We start from the raw sequence: 18872 nt of genomic DNA, 5'->3' as shown, positions 1-18872 counted from the left end.
GTCCCAGAGGAGTAGGGAGGGGCTAGGATGACTTTCTTGCATCAGCCTTCAACAGCCTTGGAAGCCCTCACTCCCAGCCTTGGCACCTTGTTCTGGCCTCCAGCCCAGGCCTGTTATCTCTTGGGGAAGTGGCATGGCAGAGACACCCCACATGGGAGAAGAGAGACAAAGGAGAGCCTGAGAGAAAAAGGCAGAAAGTGAGGGAATCTGGGCCCTTTCCGGAGCTTGTGGAGTGGCCCCAGACAGGCCTCCACACCCACCTGCTCCTGGGCCTGCACCTGCCCTCCAGGCTCCTCCTTGCCCCATCTCTCCAGCCCCAGGAACGTCAAGGCCCCGGCCCAGAAAGGCAGGGCTGTCTGCAACCCCAGAGTAAGCACAGTAGGCACTCCCTGCTTCCTGGAGGAGCTGGAGAGGCAGGAATCCTCCAATTCCTTAGGCTCTTCAGTTTCCATAGGTTGACGCTAGACTCCTCCGTTTGCCCTACCATTTGCTGTTTTTATCTTTTCTGAGATGGTGAAGGCTGTCCACCAACTCCAGGGTTGTACAGGAGGGTCTTCAGACCAGGGGGATGCCTGCCAGCGTCCTCTCCTGCACTCCTTCCCCCAGCATTCCTCATCCCAGTGGCTTTAACAAGCCTCTCTCCCTTGAGTCTGTCAACACCGGGCTGTTAGCCTCTGAGTGGGAGCCTGGCCCAGAGCTGAGTCGTTCATCCGTCCCCAGCCAAGGTTGATCTGAAGGGGGAGAAGTCGGCCCCAGAGGTCACACAGGGGTCACATCGCCAAATATGAGAATATTTTTTTAAGCCCTGCAATGCTTTCTCAGCTGTGTGGTGTCTGACAGCTCACCCAGGTGGCCCCCCGTTCCCAGCCATTCCCTACCAGCCCTGATGGGAGGCCCAGGGCTTGGGAGAAGACACCCAGCAGCTGTTCAAGTGGGCTTCGCTTCTCCAGGCCTGGTTTGGGGAGTCACCGCTGGGCTCTCCTCCTAGTCCAGCGGCTGACTCACCACTGTCCTCTGGACAAGCCGCTGCCTTCTCCTGTCCCCATGCACCCATTTGGATGTTGTGTGGAAGACACTTGGCGATCCCTGGCCCAGGCCCTGGGCAGCTCCTCTTCCGTGCCTCTGCTGTTTCTCCTTCCACTGGTGAACTTGGCCACGACCTGGTCCCCCTGGAGACCTTTGCTTGGGCTGCCATGGGGACCTCAGTGTCCAGGGTACAGCCGTTAGGGTTTAAATGCCAGCACTGTGCTTAGGGAGGTGCAGCAGCCTCCCCTTCGGGCGAGGACTGTGACGGCCCGCTCTGCCCTCAGCGGCAGCCAGCCAGAGCAGGGGGAGTGTGAGCCTGCTCCTGGCCACCTCAGGCAGCTCCTCACCACCCAGCAAGGACAGGAAATGAAGGTGGCCTCCCTGTGCCACCACTGCAGTGGTAGCTGCCACACACACCTCTGCCCCCGAGCCTGGGGGATGGGGGTCATCTGGGCTGTTTTCTCACTTCTGTCTGGCCGGTCGGGGTTGGGGGGATGCAGACTGGCCTGCTTCCTGGTCTTGTGTCCCCCGCTGCCATTGTGAGTGCCAGAGCAGCTCCACGGCAGGCTCTGCCCCGTAAACAGCACATCTCCTTCCCTGAGAGAAGGAAAGGGAAGGAAAAAGAAAGCCAAACTTGTTGGGAAGCAAGAACAACGTGTCAACACTAAGAGCAAACAAGGCCCCAGACAAAGTGTGGCTTGTCATACTAAGGGGAAGGAGTGGGCATTGTCAGTGCTGTTTGCAGACTCAGAAATATCACTGACCGCAGACATTTGAATCAGATCTACAGCAGCTGGGCCCCTGCCTGTCCCATAGCCAGGCCTGCCCAGAGTAGGCATTGGTGAAAGATCACTTTTCAGGTTCCTTCTGGAACTTGCTGGGGCCTGGGGAATTGGGAGATTGTTGACAATCCTGCGTCTTCACCAACCAGCCAGGCTGTCCTAAGGCACTGGGTGTGAGCACCTTGGAGTAAGCTGCTGGCCTGTGTTCCAAGCCTCATCAAAGGTGGAGGTTGGGAATGGGGGACAGGGAGCCACTACTCCCCTCCCAGCTCCACCAGTTAGAGCTGGTAGTAGAGCTGCAGCCACTAACTCATCTGTATTGGTTAAACCTGTGCCCAAACCCACTTCCCCTGTGATTGTATTTCCCCAGCACTCCGCCACCATGATCTCCTGGAGGGAGGGGTTGCCTTTTAAAAATGCAGATGCCTTGGCCTTGCCTGAGCTGTTCAGCTTCAGAGGGTCTGGATTCAGAAGGTCTGGATGGGGCCTGGTATCTCTGGGTTTTCAGAATTCTTCTAGGGGAGTTTGCTGCTCAGATTGCTTGGGGGGCTTTCCCGTCTCACTAGAGTCTTCTCCCTCCAAGGGTTGCTTGTGCACAGACATAAGCATTTATGCCCAGCTCCTGGTGAGTACTACCATCGATGAGTGCTACTTTCATTATTATTATTATTTCTACTGCTGTTTTCTGGACTAATGCAACTGTCGTCTTATGTACACATTTACCAAGCTGACCTGGAAATTTGACCTGCTGTCCCCACTTGGAAACTGTATTGGGGCATGGTTTGCCTTCCTTTCCAGTTGGCCATCCTGGTTTTTGAGCAGCTGCATGTCTGTGACGCCCAGGGTTCCAGCCCTCTTGAGCTGAGCAGGTGGCCGGGAGATGTGTCGTTGGTTTTCCAGGCCATTGGTTGAAGCCAAAGTCACCTCCACCTCCCCCATCAGAGGAGAGAGAGGAGTCAGCTCTGAGCATACAAGGCTTCTTGAATTGGGGTACTTTCCCCAGACAGGAAAAGAGCATCTTCTACCACCATGAGGTCAGATCACTGTTCTTCTAAAGTCCAGACTTGTCTCCTCTCGACACCCGCTCATCTGCACAATGGGAATGCTGGTTACCTCCCTTGCAGGACTGCCCTAAGGATTCAGTGAGATGATACCGGTCAAGCACTTGGCCCAGTGCCTGGCACACGGGGGAGGCGCTGCTTCTGCTGTTGGCGGTATTATTACCACTCACTGTCATTATCATAACCCTTCCTGTTATTATTTGTGGCAGAGCCAGGCAGCTCCATGGGGACCCAGGGAGCTTCAAGAGCCCGAAGCCCCAGAATTGCACAGGCTTTTCCCACAGTTGCATCACAACAGCGAGTCTGTTCCTCGTGAGAGCGCCCAGGAGCTGCTCCATCATAGCTGTCTATCTCCAGTGTCCTGTTGATAAGATCTGTTAACATTCTCAGCTCCAGGTCTGAAATATACAAAGAACAGGGCCTGTTTGTTCAATCCAAGCTTCTAAGGTTTAACTCCCAAAGGAAATTAAATTAGGTGCCTGGAGCTATGACAGTCTGTCGTGTTTCTTTGCAGGGAATGTCACCCTTAATATCATGCAGATCTCATGTATAATTTTCCCCGTTTAATTCTTTTAAAATGCGAAGTTTCCAGCAGGAACCAACAAATCACCAAAAGTGAAAATTGAGTAGTGACTAGGGTTTGTCCCCTTTTTCGGTCTTACCATCCCCTCCCCCAGCTGAGTATAAAATGAGTCCACACACAGATCGTACCAAAGGCCACCATAACATACCCTCTCTCCACCACCAGTTCCAGGCCTTTGTCAGAGGAACTGGCTTAGGACTGAACTCAGTGTTGGTGGGTTTACCTTTACCATTTCTACAGCTGTTTGGAGTCTCTCTGCGTGGTCACCGTCCCTGTGAACCCTCCCACAATCCCATCTCACCCCCAGCACTAGCTACGGTGCCAGGCCTATTTACCTCTCTGGCAGAAATGTCCTCCCTCCGAAGTATCTGTGGGTTAGAAATCAGTTCAGCCTGGCCCGGACTGGAGCCACTGTAATATAATTGGGTTTTAGGTATGCTTGTGTTTGTGCTAGCATTTGCAGAGATGGCAGCAGGCCCCGGAAGTGCCAAAAATGTGAATGTGACTTTTGTACTACTCAAGCAGACTGGTGATAACTGGTAGAGAGACTCTGGGCTTTGGGGGGCAGTGGGGAGGGGAGCCCTGGGATAAAAGCGGGAGGAGCAAGGGTCAGGGTGGGATTGGGAAGGGGTCTCGGTAGTCTGTGAGAGGAGCCAGCCAGTCCCGCCTTGGGGAACCAGGAGGAAGGTGGGAGGGGGCACCTCAGGTGGGCATTTCCCTGGACTGGCTTTGCCTGTCTAAACCTTGTCTCTGTCTCCACTTGAAGCCTGAGCTCCTCAAACAGAAACCTTGGTGAGGAGTTGTGGGCCAGTGGTTGGAGCTGTTTTGTCCCTGACTGTGGGCTTGCAGCCTGAGAAGGAGATGACCTTTGGCTCCCTGTCAAGCGCGGGAAGGTGCTTGTCCAGGTGGGGAATGGACTGCCTTCATGCTTGTGTTCCTGAGGCTCCACCCAGGGCCAGGCCTAGCAGAGGCACCCAGGGAATGCTTATGGAATCAAATAGATGGATGGGCAGACGAGTGGAAGGATCAATAAATGAGGGCAAGACCTTAGGATTTGGAAGCTGTGCTCTGGGCGCTAACTTTAGTGTCCAGGCAAGACCGGGACCTGATCTTGTCTCAGCTGCTCACAAGCCACGTGACATTGGGCAAATCACATAACCCATCTGTGTCTCAGTTTCCTCATCTGGAAGGCAATAAGATACATGAGCGGTTAGCACGGTGCCTGATGTGGCGGTGTTTTACCTGCTCACTGGGGGTAGTTTTCTCATTCCTTGCTCACACCTCCAGCCCATCAACTTCCTTCCTTCGGAGCCCTCCGTCCTGTGAGGCGCCCAGTGATCCTGCTTGCTCGCCTTCCTTTCTCTGCCATTTCACTTGATCTCACAAGCTGACTCTATTCCAGATGTTGAAACTTAGGTTCTCATCAGAGTGGACAACTCCCAGGGGAAACCTGATGGGTATTTTCTCAAGTCCTGGATCCTCCTCCTTGTCATAGGGGACTTTTCCTCAGAGGAGCCCCTCACCTTGGTCTTCAACTCATTGTTCTCTCCCTCCATCCCCCCCACCCCCACCCCGGGCGTTCACAGGCTGCTGGAGAAGGCAGAACGAGGCGGGGAGAGCCACAGCCCGGGGGGACAGAAGGGTCTGCTGCAGAGGTCAGGGGGCCCCGCTGACCAGCACGGGGGTAGAGGGGTAGCGGAAGGGGTCAGGCTGGGCAGAGGAGCCAGTCGAGAAGACGGCCCACCAGGCTGAGGAAGCCCTGGGTACCCTTGAACATTGCTGCTAACTGTGAAAACTGCTTTAGGGGGTGAGGGTGGTGGTTGTGCCTGCCGCATAGTGGGACCAGGCTGTCCTCTACATCAAAGTGTGAAGCCACAAGACACCAGACTAGAACAGCAAAGTGGGATAGCTGGGAGATGCCCTGGAGAAGAGGTTTCTTAAAGGAAAGCTTGAAGAACTCAGTGGCTGAATGGGGCCAGCAGGGCAGGGGTTTGGGAGCTTCCAGTCTGGGAGGAGGTGGAGGCCACGGATGGAAGTGGGAGTTAAGGAGTCCCTTTCCCTTCTGTAAAATGAGAGAGGTTGGTGTACAATCTCCAAATTCTGCAGCTCAGATGTTCTTGGATGTACCTTCCGGGGCATTTCCAGATTCCAGACGAGGCTTGTATTCCAAATCCAGACAGATCCCTTCTGTCCTACCAAGTGAACCTGGTTGGGCAAGGACAGTGTTGGAATCTCTCTTCTCTGCCCCTCGGCTCTTCTGTCTCCCCACTACCATACTGCAGCATGCAGGAAGCCCGAACTGCCAAAACAGGGGTTCCTCCCCACCCGTTCTCGTGTCCCTTCTGGGAGCAGCACCGCCATCTCTCCAGATGTCCCCCCCTGCTTCCCATTGTCCTCTGATGTCCTTCCTCCTCTGCTCCAGTCCCTCTGATGTGGTAGGCAGGTGGTGGTGGGCATGTGGGCGACAGGCCCTTCCCTGTGTCCCTAGAACACATTGCAGTGGCCTCATAGCTCCTTAATGGCCTGAAGAAAGGTCCATAGCTTGGCAGTTAGCAAAAAGACCATATATTTTAAAAAAATAATAAAAAGCCTGTCTTGTGCCTTCTTCCCAGATTCTGTTGACTGAAGAGTTTGTAGAGAAAATGTTGGAGGACTTGGAAGATTTGACTTCTCCAGAGGAAGTAAGCTGTTTGATTCTCTCTGACGGCAGGTTCCAGTCTCCAGGAGCGTGTGTGTGTGTGTGTGTGTGTGTGTGTGTGTGTGTGTGTGTGTGTGTGTGTGTGTGTGTGTGTGTGTGTGTGTGTGTGTGTGTGTGTGTGTGTGTGTGTGTGTGTGTGTGTGTGTGTGTGTGTGTGGGACGTGTGGAGATAGGCTTTACTTCTCTTCCCTGAACCACCCCCGTGTGTGTGTGTGTGTGTGTGTGTGTGTGTGTGTGTGTGTGTGACGTGTGGAGATAGGCTTTACTTCTCTTCCCTGAACCACCCCCGTGTGTGTGTGTGTGTGTGTGTGTGTGTGTGTGTGTGTGTGTGTGTGTGTGTGTGTGTGTCTGACGTGTGGAGATAGGCTTTACTTCTCTTCCCTGAACCACCCCCTACCCCACCGCCAGCCCTTGTAAGGACACCCAGCAAATTGTCTGAATTGCCAACTCCTGAGAACCTCATTGAAGAGGCAGCCAGGGCCTTCAGGCTCCTCATTGAGGAGCACAGAGTTCTCCTCAGTCCCTGCTGTTCCCTGGCAGGTTCTGAACAGAAAGCCCACGCCTGCTGCCAGAGAACATTCCACGGGAGAGTTCTGGTGGGCAGCGAGGGACTCCTGCTCTTGCCTCAGGCCACCCAGGAGCCACTCTCCTTCCTCCCTTCTCTGGCCATGAGCTCTCCCCTCTGGTCCATCTCTTCCAGCCCTAGCCGAGCTGGCGGGCCAGGTGGGGGCCTGTGCTTTCCCTGGCTGTTCTGCTGGGGTATAGGAATGGAGCCCATAATCCCCTTTGTTTTTCTTCCTTGTTCCCAGCATCCTCATTTGTGGGGATTTACCTCATCCTGGAAAGTCCCTTCCCCTCCCCCAGCCTCCTACCAAGCAGCACCCCAGGGTTGAGCCTTCCTGGCCTCAGTGCCCTGCCCGATAGGTTAATGGAACATTAACAAAGCTGGCTGTCCTCCTGCTCTTCTGGGCCTCCCCTGCCCCGGGGCAGAGACCCTTCCTTCGTCCTTTGTGCCAGGAAGTGTGTTTGGGGGAGAGCGCCTTCACCTCCCAGGGGCCAGGCTTCCAAGCTAGAGCGAAGTCAGGCAGGAGCCAGCTTTCAGCCAGGGCTGGAGCTTCCAGTTGCCGGGGCTTCCAGGGCCGAGTCAGCCAGGACACGGAGGCCTCCGACAGACGTCCACGGGGCGGAGGACAGTGCACAGGGCAGGACTGGCCCGTCCAGGTCTCCAGGTGAACAGGAAGTCCTCAGAGCCTGAGGTCACCCCCAAAGGGATAGTGTCTTCTCTCTCCTCTGGGATGTGGCTTGGTAAATTAACTCATGTATACGTTCAGAAGTCACCAAGTACCCAGTCTGTGCCGGCCAGTCAACCCCCGCAAGTCACCGGTCCCTGAAGCCTGGCTCCCATTCAGTCAGACCAGAGCCAGCTGCCCAGAAGTGCTTCCGGAGAGGCCATGTCGCACAGGGATGGCACCATGCCAGACTGCTGCTTTCAGCTCGGGTGCTGAGGGGGTGGAAGGGGGGTAGTCCAGGCAGGAGGGACAGGAGCCAGGAGGAGCTTAGGAAAGTAGGTCACTAAAAATGACTTTTTTTTTCTTTCCTGTCCAGAGGCTGTCCCCACACCCTGCCCTACTCTCCACTTTGGTCCTGGCTTGGACAGTCCCCCATCAGAGGGAGGGAGAGGGAGCCAGCCAGGAAGTGTCAGGCCCACCCACTGCCAGCACCAGCTCTAGGCAGGCTGAAGGCCCTGCTCTTCCCTCCTTCCCAGCCTGGCCTGCCTTCTTGCCTGGCCCCGGGGCAGCGGGAGTCATAAAAGGCAGACCCTGCTCCTAAATCGCGGAGCATCTATGAGCACCATAGGACCCATGCAGGGTCCTAGCATACACAAGGAATAAGATAGGTCAGCCTCTTCCCTTACCCCCACCAGAAGCTCGAGAAACACAACTGTAGGCAAATCAGTGATTGCGGGGAGTCGGGTAGGAAGACCTTGGGCTCTCCTTGGCCACTGCTGGCACCTTTCTCAGGCTGGTAACCCTGGGAAGGAGGTGAGAATGAACAAGGGGGAGCAGGATGGGGGTTTACTCCACTCGAGAATGCACCAGGCCCAAGAAATCACCTTAAGCCACACTAGCCGTGCTTCTCGGCACCCACCGAGGCCGAGCCAGGACCTCCTTCTCTGGGGACCCTTTGGCAAAGGCTACAGAGGGCCAGTTCCAGCGTTCTTCCCCACCAGCCTCAGAAAGAAGCCATGGCAGGGACAGGACCGCAGATTTCCAGACCTCAAGCCACTTCCCTGTAGCATCTGCACCCTCCCCTGCCCCCCATCCTCTAGCCCCTGGGCCTCAGGGAGCAGATTCCTTACATGCTTGAGGCAGAACCAAGGAAGTGAGCTGGAGGGAGGTCAGCACAGTCAAGAAAGTGTTAGAAAACAAGCCTCCTCCAACCCCAGTTAATTATTGGCAGGGCAAGGGGAAAGGAGGGGTCAGCGAACTCCAGCAGCTTGACCCCAGCCGCCCACCTGGGTCTAGCATTGGTGACTGAAGCCAGGCAACCAGTGGCCTGTCTTGCCCCCAGCACCCAGGGGACGGGGCCTCGGTGAGGGTCCTGGCCTCTCTCTAGGCAGCGTGGGAAGAAGGCAGAGGGTTCTGCTAACCATGTATACTCTGGCTCTGTGCTTGTTCCCCCTCCACAGTTCAAACTTCCCAAAGAGTACAGCTGGCCCGAAAAGAAGCTCAAAGTCTCCATCCTACCTGATATGGTGTTTGACAGTCCGCTGCACTAGCCTGGGCTGGGCCCTGCAGGGGCCAAGGGAGAGCCCAGCTGCTCCCCGGTGACTCCAGTGTAACAACTGCGTAAACGAGACTCCCACAAATAAAAGGACAAGTGTGAGGATGACCACGCAGCCACTGCGCCCGTAGCCCGCTGGGATGCCACGCACAGGCCACAGGCCCCCCCCTCACCTGCAGCTCGGGGGCCTCCCCCGGCAGCCGGCCAAGCCATGTGACCAGGCCCTGGCCCCAGTGGGCCACAGTTGGGCAAATGCCAACCTTCCCCTCCTGCCACTGCCACAAGTTCCGTTTTGAGATTTGCCTCCGGACCTCTGATGTGCTCCTAGGTGGAGACAGGCCTGGTTCTCACCTACCCTCTGCCACACAGCCCAGCAGCAGGGAGGCGGAGTGGCCGCCTGCGCTGCCCAGCTCAACTCTGGGGAGCCTTTGTTAGTCAAGCTCCTCTGGCCATGGAACGATTCCTTCGATCGTGTTTGGTTTTCTTCCTCCTTATTTTATTTTGTAGAAACCGGATGGTATTTTATTGCTCTTCAAAGATGCCCAGAAGCCATCTATATAATGTTTTTTAAACAGAACTTTATTTCCAGATGAACTTTCTCATTCTCTCAGACAAGGGCCTGGGGCCGTCTCCCCCTGAGCTGCCACCAGAGAAGGTGCCAGTGTTCGCCTGCCAGTCCGGGGCCCTGGAGGAGCCAGCTTCGCGGAGAGGCTTTTCTTCCCAGCTGGGCCTGGTGGAGCCGAGGCACTCCCCCATGCAGCCTTGAGCCCAGTTTAGCTGGGGCCAGGAAGGGCTGCTGCTGGTTCCCAGCTGGACTGGGTCCCCACAAAGTTCAAGGATCATCAGGACCTCTGAGACTTGGTGACTGCAGCCTCACCTTCCAGGTGTTTTCCTCCCAACCAGGCGTGCCTGAGAGAGGGCGAAGCCCAGCGCTTCACAGACCATCCCCACCTGCCACTCCGGGCCTGGGTCTCCAGCTCTCTGCCACTCCCATCCCATTTCCTCATCCCCTGGGCCTCCCAACCTCCAGGCTGCAGGACTCTGGCTTATTAAAAACAGAAAAATCAACCTCTCAACATGTCTTTCATTTTGGTTTTGCAAACGCTGCACTCTCCCGCCCTCCCTGCATCCATTCATTTCTCATCCTTCATTCTCTACCCCTTGTCCTGTCTCCTTTCCTGCATCCTGGCCTCTCTCGGTCCTTGGTCCCTCACCCCAGTATTGCAGATCTCATGGTCTTCCTATCTCATAGCCAGCCTATCTCTGGCCCATGGTTTTGGGGTTCTTCTTGGGTTGTCTCCCACTTTCGACCTGGAATCAGCAAAGCCCCTTTCGTGCCCTCTTAGCCCCAACTCCAGGGACGGCTATTCCGAGATCACCCTTCAGGCCTTTCCAAAGCAAAGTCCTTTTGTCTGTCATGGACCACACAGGCCCGTGCCCTGTCCCTGTCTGCAGCCACCATACACACAGGCACCACCGGGAGTGCCAAGGAGGCCCACGGGGTGCAGGACGCCTCTGATGAGCAGTCTAGCCAAAGAGCTGCCTCCAGGGGCCGTGAGGGTAGTGGCCAGGCTGTTGGACTTCCAAGGGGCCACTCGGGTCTGGTTCCTTCTCTGCATACACCAGCAGGGCTGCCTGGCTAACCCCATCAAACTCAGCGCTTCACGGCGGATCAGCCTGGCATTTGGGAGAGACGCCCCCACACGCACACAAGCGCCGAAGATGGAAGCCCCTCGGGACCTGATGTTGGCAGCAGCTGTGCCTTCTGCTCTGAGGACTTTTCCAGAAGGACGTTTCCTGGCCTTCACCCACCACAGCATCCCTGCCTTTAAAGCTCTTGTCTTCAGACATTTCATGGCCAAAGAGGTGCCACTGGCTTGCCTCCCTGCTCGCCATCCTGACCTGCCCCTCCACAGATTCTTTCTTTCTGGGGACCTGCCTCTACCTGCCTGGTTTGGCTTGGGGGGAAGGGCTATTTTCTGAGCTAAGTTTTGTTGTCAGTGTGGGAGGCAGAAGGGAAGCAGGAGAGCTCTGAGACGATGAGCCTGTGAAGCCCGTGGCCCCTTCCTGCCCTGGGGAAGGTGGGCAGGAAGGTGGGGAACCTCCAAAATTTGGCTGGAACCAGCCTCCATCTCCTTTCCCTACAGTGCATGGGCTCTGGGGGAGTGGTAGAACATTCGCCATCTCTGCCCAGACCTCCTTTCCCTTAGGCGGTGGTGCCTTCCAGAGGTTTCTCAGCGAGGGGGCCCTCCACTGAGCTTCTGGCTGGTGAGAGGGGACCCTCACTGGGGATGAAGCGAGGCTGACCATGGGGCATGCCCAGCACAGCACTTGGCATATGATGGACGCTCACTAGATGGACCCCTTCTTTCCCTCCCTGTAGCTCTTTGGGAGCCCTGACCTCATTCCTCCCTCCCTAAATCTGCCTCTTCCACAGGCTTCCTCGAAACTTGCCCCATCCTACCCCGTCCCTCCAGGTCCCCGTGGCTGAAGCTTCCGAGAAGAAGGGGTTCCCCCATGCTGTTTGCCAGCTATACGAGGCAGACGCCCACGGCCCCTCAGGTCCAGTGTGGGCTGCAGGAGGACCACAGACCCTGCTGCCATTCTGTGGGGCTGGAGAGGCTCATGCAAGGTCTCAGGTCTGGCTGGGGAGCTGGTGCCTCTTCCTGCCCTTCTCTTCCCAAGGCGAGGCTTCAGGGCAGGGGCTGGGAAGCCCTGGGGAGAGTCTAAAGGGCTAGGACGTTTTAAAAAATAAACACAGGGTCTTGAGACTGGGTTTTGAGATTGCGTTGAGAGCAGGGAAAAAACCTGAAGGTCGGCCCCTATGGGGCAGACCAAGAGAGAATTCCCTTGACTGTATTTTTTTATCTGGTTGTCTTTCCTCTCTGGCTTCCAGGTCCCTGTGCCAGGTGAGGTACCTGGGTCCCTGTTGTAAGTCAGGAGCCCTGTAGAAAGAGCCCTCCTTTTGTACAAGTACCTGAATGCTGCAATGAGCAGACTTTTGTAAAATTTTATATTAGTTTCTAATGTCAATGGTGACTCGGTTCCTGGGGGCTGCAGCCAGCCTGGGACTTTTGTAAGAATTTTTGGGTGACTCACTTAGATGTCGTTTCCTTCCTGCCCCCTCTTCCTCTGTGTAATCTAAGTGCATTAAACGTATTTGCAGAAGTGCCTGGGTCTTGTGCTCCTTTCTGGCTGCCTGGAGTAGGGGAGCAGAAAGCCAGGGGCCCTGCCAGAGGGGGTGGGTTGGACTCAGCCACTTAGAAGAAGCCAGGTGTGGAAGGGCCCTGAAGACTGATGTTGGGAGTGGAGAGGGTGCCAGGGAAGCAGGATCACATGGCCTGTGACTCTTCAGTCATGCAGAAATGACCTCACAGGTACAGGCTCTCTTTCACTGGTCTTGAATGCTTGTAAGGTCAGGGGGGTAGGAGGTGGAACACAGTCTGGGGAGATGAGTGTGTGGGTAAAGACCCTCTCTTCTGCTTCATTCTCCTACCCACCTCTCACCAGGTGGGAAGGCGGGCCTTCCTCAGGTCCCCGTGGCTGAAGCTTCCAAGAAGAAGGGGCTCCCCTATGCTGTTTGCCAGCTATACGAGGCAGACACCCACGGCCCCTCAGGTCCAGTGTGGGCTGCAGGAGGACCACAGACCCTGCTGCCATTCTGTGGGGCTGGAGAGGCTCATGCAAGGTCCTTACGCCCCTTTCAGCGAGAGCAAGAGACAGCACTCCCCTCACCAGGCACCTAAATTCAACCTCCTAATCCAGGGCCTGTGGAGAGGATGGAGGGGCAGCCTCAGAACTGGCCCACTGGGTGGCACAGAGGCCAGCCTACCCTTCCTGTTAAATCCTCTGGGCCTGGTCTGGGGGAGGAGGCAGGTGGATCTTCCTTCCCTGGATCACCCAGCTCCTATCTCTCCAGGGCCTGGTGTGGCAGAGCAGAGCCTAGGGCTAGAGGGGGAGAAGGCAACAGCCGGGGGCCTTAGAGGCAGGCAGGAGTGGGTCTACACCCAGGCAGGGTCCAGGAAGCCGCAGGACTGCTCTGGGCCCAAACACATTCTCTCCCTTCCCACTAGGCCTGCTTGTCTGTCCTGGGGAATAGCAGGGCCCTTTTCTTCTGGTCCTCAGGATGGAGCTGTAGCACTGAGGGGGTTCTGCAGAGGTCCTGGGGGCACCACAAGAGGGTAGGGAGCAGAAGGAGTCAGCTCCTGTGAAGGGTCTCTTAGCTCTCCTCCCTGTCCTCTGAGATGCAGCTGTATCTGTGGGACCTGCCCCAGGGGGAGGTCACTCCTCCTTCCTCTGTGACCTCCTGCTGAGCTATGGCTGCCCCCCCACCCCACCCCGCCCCTCCTCAGCAGTGGGGCAGGTCCTGTCTGGGGCCCTCAGTCCCTCTGGCAGTCAGAGCAAGGGAGCTGGGAGGGTCTGGAGCCAGGCTGACTACCCCAGGGTAGCCCAGGCCACACCCCTTCCCCTTTCTCCTTGGAGACTGGGGGCAGGTTGCTTATCTAATCCTCCTCATCTGACTAGCCTGGAAGGACCCAGGGTCAGGGTGAAGTTCTTGTCCCAAAGAAAACAGAATAGCGAGATTCTGTGCTTAAGTGGTTCCGGGAGACAGGAGTAGGCTGGGGTTGTTTCTGGAAAGAAAAGGGCTCCTGGACCCAGAGCAGAGACTCTGTCCCTAGGTTTAAGGAGGGGAGAAGCCGTCCATGTGATCTTTAATGTCTCCTCCGAAAGCCTGTACATTCCTCCAGGAGTCTGCTCTGCCCTATTTGGGGGATCAGGAGCCCTAGGGAGGGGGACCCACAGGATCCAAGGCCATGGGTCTGGGGAGCCTGAGAGATTTGCCAAACTGGCCTGACCAGAAGGAGAATGCATGCTGGAAATGAGTGACTCAACCCAGCCTGCCAGGCTCTGAGGTTGGGAGGCCAGCGTGGGGTGAGGGGAGGGACTAGCTGGGCAGCAGAAGGGAGAGGAATGTCCCGAGACCGAGACCGTAGGGCAGGGCAGGATGTGGCCTGGGAGGAGTGGCCATCTCGGGACCCTTCCATGGGCTCTGGTGGGACTAACCAGCCCCTCCTCCTCAGTGCAGGAAGTCTCCGCGGGAGAGCTGAGGGCAGGGTGGGGAAAGGGCAAAAAAGACTGCTGGTGGGTGTCCATGGTTTGTGTGAGCACAGCTTTCTGAGGAACTTGAGGGGCAAGGGAGACTTTGAGGGGGTTGTGAGGTGAGCAGTGGCCTTCCTGGGGCCAGAGAACTAAAAGAACCGACGCTGTTCCTCTGTTTTGCCAATTTCACCCACTACCACCCCACACGCCGTCTCAGTGCTGAAAGCACCAGAAGGAGGGAGAATGGAGCTTCTGGGTCTTAACCTTGACAAGTCAGAGGAAGGCCACCTGAGCATTATTGAGCCACTACGATAACACTGTGGAAATGGTAAGAACTAGAAAATATGTTCACTTGTCCTTTCAACAAACGTGTGGCAGGCACTCAGCTATATGCTGGGAGACTCTTCACAGGCCTGGCCTTAAGGAGCTCATAGTGCAGTGGGGGAAGACCGGCCGGGAAACAATTGCAAGAGCCCTAAAAGGGGAAGGCAGTAAGCTGCTTTCAATCCTACCCCAGCTCCACCACTTGTTATCAGTTTGACTTGAGGCACGTTAACTAATCTGTGCCTCAGTTTCTTCTTCTAAAAGTGGATATTCGCTTCACAGAGGTTTGGCAAGTATTATATGTGATAATACACATGAAGTGCCTGGCACATAGTAATTGCTCAGTTAGAGTTAACACTTCATTAAAGGGCTATGCTAGGATATGAACACAGAGAAGGCACCCAACCCAGTCTGGGGAGATTTATAAACCTTCCTGAAAGAAATGACATCTAAGCCAAAACCTGATGCTTAAGGATGAATTGGGCAAAAGAAGGTGGGGCTATACTTTGAAAAGCTCTCCAGGCAGACAGAACAACAGGGGCAAAGCCCCAAAACTCTTCTTGGGAACTGTGGAGTTCCAATTGCCTAGAGTACCTGGCTTAAGTCATCCAGCTTTCACAGTAGGACCATCCCCCTGCCTGCTGGATGGAGAACATTTTGAAAGAGAACTAGATTGGAGGCAAGGTGACCAGTCAGGTCTAGATTAGGGTGGAAGTGGTAGGAATGGAGAGAATGGGGTTCATTCATTGATTCAACAAATAATTATTGAGCAGCTACTATGTGCTAGGTCCCACTGTAGGCATCAGGGACACAGCATTAAAGAAAACCCCTTTCACAGATCTTATATTTTGGAAATGGAAGATAATATTTTTTTAAAGTAGAATACATAGTACATGGAGCTATGTGCTATGGAGAAAAAAAAAACGCAACAGAGGAGGGGAGATAGGGCTGGGGGAGGGGCACATTTTAAATACAGAGGTCAGGAAAGGCCTCACTGCCTAGGCTAACTTGAACAAAGGATCTCAATGAGAGGAAGAAGGGTGCAGTAGGGATATCTAGGGGAAGACTGGTTCAGGCAAAGTGAGGAGCAACTGCTAAGAGCCTGGAGGGGTGGGGCATGGGAGACACACCAGGTGTATTTGAGGAACAGCCAGTGGGGCTGGAGCAGAGTGAGAGAAAGGGGATAATAGGAGATTACTTACACAGAGGCCGGATCCTGTAGGACCTTGCTGGCAATTATAAAGTGAGCAGAAGAGTGACACAATCTGACATACTTTTCAAAGATGACTCTGGCTACTCTGTTGAGAATTGACTCCAGGACATAAGGGCAGAAACAGAAACCAATTAGGACCTACTGAAATAATTAGGCAAGAGTTTGTGGTGAAGTAATGGAGAGGTTAAGAAATAGTCAAGATTTGCAAACATTTTGAAGGGGCAGCAGGCTGGAAAGCGAAGAGGATGAAGATTTTAGTTTCCAGTACATTGAATTCAAGGTATCTGTGGGACATCTGGGTGGACAGCACAGTTGGTTTCATGGGTTTGCACCCAGGAGGGTGAGGATCTAAGCTGGAGACTGATTGGGTCATCAGTATATAGACAGTAATAAAGCCTTAGGAGTAAATGAGGGAGCAGGTATAGGTTAGTAAGAGAAGAGCATGGAGGGCAGCCAACATTTAGGAGATGGAAATTGGAGAAGTCTGTGGTTAGAAAGATATGAAGAAAATCAGAAGAGTATGATGTTTAAGTCAAGGGGAGCCGTCTAGAAAGGTGATAAATGAGTGGAAGCCTTTAGATTATCCTGGAGGTCATTGGTGAGGAGGCCAGAGAAGGACGCTCCAATCTAGACCTTGTTTCTTTGCACTGTCTTTAGAGCATGGAATTGAGGATTAGGGCTAGAAAACCACTTTCTCCTTGTTTATTCACTCAGACATGCATGCATGCGTCATTCATTCAGCATAAGACCTTCCATGTAAGGGGATGTAAAGTACTAAAAGACACATGCTGTGTCCTTGAAGGGCCCACATTAACACCTCCACCCCCCAATCAGGAATAAGGAGATTGAAGGTCCTGAAGCAGAGAAGCTCACTGGTTTTATGGAAGGATCAGGGACCCATGGGTCATTTTGAACTGAGTTTGAATCTCAGTTATACCTTAAAAAAATTTTTTTTTTGGCTGCATTGGGTCTTTGTTGCTGTGCGCTGCCTTTCTCTAGTTGCAGTGAGCTGTGGCTACGCTTTGTTGCAGTGCGCGGGCTTCTCATTGCGGTGGCTGCTCTTGTTGCGGAGCATGGGCTCTAGGGTGCGCGGGCTTCAGTAGTTGTGGCTTGTGGGCTCTACAGCACAGGCTCAGTAGTTGTGGCACATGGGCTTAGTTGCTCCACAGCATGTGGGATCTTCCTGGACCAGGGCTCGAACCCATGTCCCCTGCATTGGCAGGCAGACTCTTAACCACTGTGCCACCAGGGACGTCCCTACCATTCAGAACATAATCGCCCATGATTCTGAAATCCATAATCTCCAGCACAAACCTCCCCTCTGAGTCTGTATATACAATTGTCTCCTCTAGGATTTCCACTGGGATAGCTAAACCAACTCAGATTTAACTTAGAACTATTAAAAATGTCCCCACCCAAACCTAATCCTCTCCAATTGTCTCCTTCTGGGTAAATGGCACCACCACCCAGCCTCTTGTTGAGGCCCAAATCATAAGTTCAGAAGGATATACTATATATATATACAGTGATAAGCACATCTTGATCCCATTCCTACCCCATTACTATTATGTGTTGATTCCTCTTCGCCCTATGTCTAAATCCTATCTAGTCCTATTGGCTCTACTTCCAAAATATATCCCAAATCTAGTAGCTTCTCACAACCAGCTTCAGGTCCAAACTCCTTACCATGACCCTGTGTGTTCTGGTCCCTACCTGGCTTCTCCCTCACCACAGGCCTTCTTTCTGCCCTGGAACATGCCTGATTGATTCATTGCTTTTGCATTTGTTTTTCCTCCTGACTGAAGCACTCTTTTCCCAGGTTGTCACTTGCCCAACCCCTCCTGAACATTCAGGTCTCAGCTCAAATGTCACTTTTTCTGAGAGTACTGTGTGAGTCCCGTACTCTCTATCACAGAAATTATCCTACATATTTAATTTTTTTAAAAAAAGTTTGGTACGTGTTCTCCAGGGAATCCCCAGGGCCTAGAAAAACGCCTGGGACATGAGGCTTTTGTTAAATATTTGTTAACTGACCGGTTGACCCCAGTTTTTTAAGCCTCCATTTCCTTATTAACTGAAGAGAGATAATGCATATTTTGCTTGGTAGTTCTAAGTTAGAAAGGTAGGGAAGGGAATTCCCTAGTGGTCCAGTAGTTAAGACTCCGTGCTTCCACTGCAGGGGGCATGGGTTCATCCCTGGTCAGGGAACTAGGATCTCGCAAGCCACGAGGCCTGGCCAAAAATAAATAAATAAATAACGTATTAAAAAAAAAATATATATATATATATAGGGAAAAGTATTGAGGATATCGGGAAATTGCTGCACAGTGAACCTTTGTAAGTCACTGTTCAGTTCCATCTGACAGATGAGCAGACTGACAAACCCTCCTTTCCCTCTCAGGTAAAAAGAGCTATGGGTGAAGAGGCCCAGAAAGATGTGGTCCCACCCCGCAATCTTATCATCTCCCTTTTAAGAAGCGCGGAAACTCAACCCCCATCCCCAATGTTTAAGGTAACCGAAGTTAGTGCAAGTCACATGAGGCCCACGGCTTGCCCCGCCTTAAAGAGGCGGAGCCTCAGTTTGGAGACCAATAGCAGGAACAATCTCCGGAACAGCCCCCAACTCCAGATAGAGAAAAGGGGAGGAGCCGGGCGCCCCAGCAGCTGTAATAGCACTTCCGGACAATACTCCCCGCCCCCTCCTCCCCCCTTCCGCGTCTGCTTATTTCTCCGGTGCCGGGTGGGCAGAACCAGCGGGTGCTGATTACAGGCGCCGCTGTTGCGCTGCTGCTTTCTCCTCTCCTCCCCCTCCCAGTCTCCCCGCCCTTCCCTTGCAGAGTAGCGGGACCGGCCTTGATGTAGGGACACCACCCTCCGCCTCTCTCCGCCCTAGCTCGGGACTCCGGCTCACCGCAGCCCGCTGCCCGCCCGCGTCTCCACCCTGCCAGCCGCACTCTGCTCCGAGCCCATTGTATCCTCCCTATCCCCGGGCTCAGACTCCGAGGCCAGGCCGTGGCGGGAAGATCGGGGACCTCTGTGCATCCCTCCTGCCGGTCCCGCGAGTCGGGGCCCCTCCCCCGCTTGCCGTCCTCGCAACGGTGCGGTAGCTGCGAGGGTGCCCTTCCCTCCCTGCTAAGGCTGAGACGGCCGACTGGCGGGCAGCAGGGACGCACCCCCCACACCCCAGCCCCAGCGGCGAGCACCCCCCCACCCCCGTCCCCTTCCTGGGAGAAGGAGAGCCGAAGCCCGAGCGAGCCGAGGCAGGAAAAGGCAGCCGTGGACTGCCCGGCTCGCAGATCAT

The 18872-nt window shown here is 54.5% G+C and overlaps 1 protein-coding gene across 2 annotated transcripts in view; it reads left to right on the top strand.

Moving 5' to 3' along the window:
* SUFU (SUFU negative regulator of hedgehog signaling) overlaps positions 1 to 12094 on the top strand; it is a 110896-nt gene extending 98802 nt beyond the window's left edge. For both annotated transcript variants that reach the window (XM_030865476.3, XM_030865475.3), the window contains exons 11-12: positions 6065 to 6133; positions 8840 to 12094. In XM_030865476.3, coding sequence (XP_030721336.1) covers positions 6065 to 6133; positions 8840 to 8929 — 159 coding nt within the window. In that variant the 3' untranslated portion in view covers positions 8930 to 12094. The remainder of the gene's footprint in view (positions 1 to 6064; positions 6134 to 8839) is intronic.
* The last annotated feature ends 6778 nt before the right edge of the window (positions 12095 to 18872 follow it).

The sequence above is a fragment of the Globicephala melas genome, chromosome 16, assembly GCF_963455315.2.
Source record: "Globicephala melas chromosome 16, mGloMel1.2, whole genome shotgun sequence".
NCBI classification, from domain to species: Eukaryota; Metazoa; Chordata; class Mammalia; order Artiodactyla; family Delphinidae; genus Globicephala; species Globicephala melas.
The sequence above is the reverse complement of the archived record's forward strand: the minus strand, read 5'-3'. Positions and strand labels throughout refer to the sequence as shown.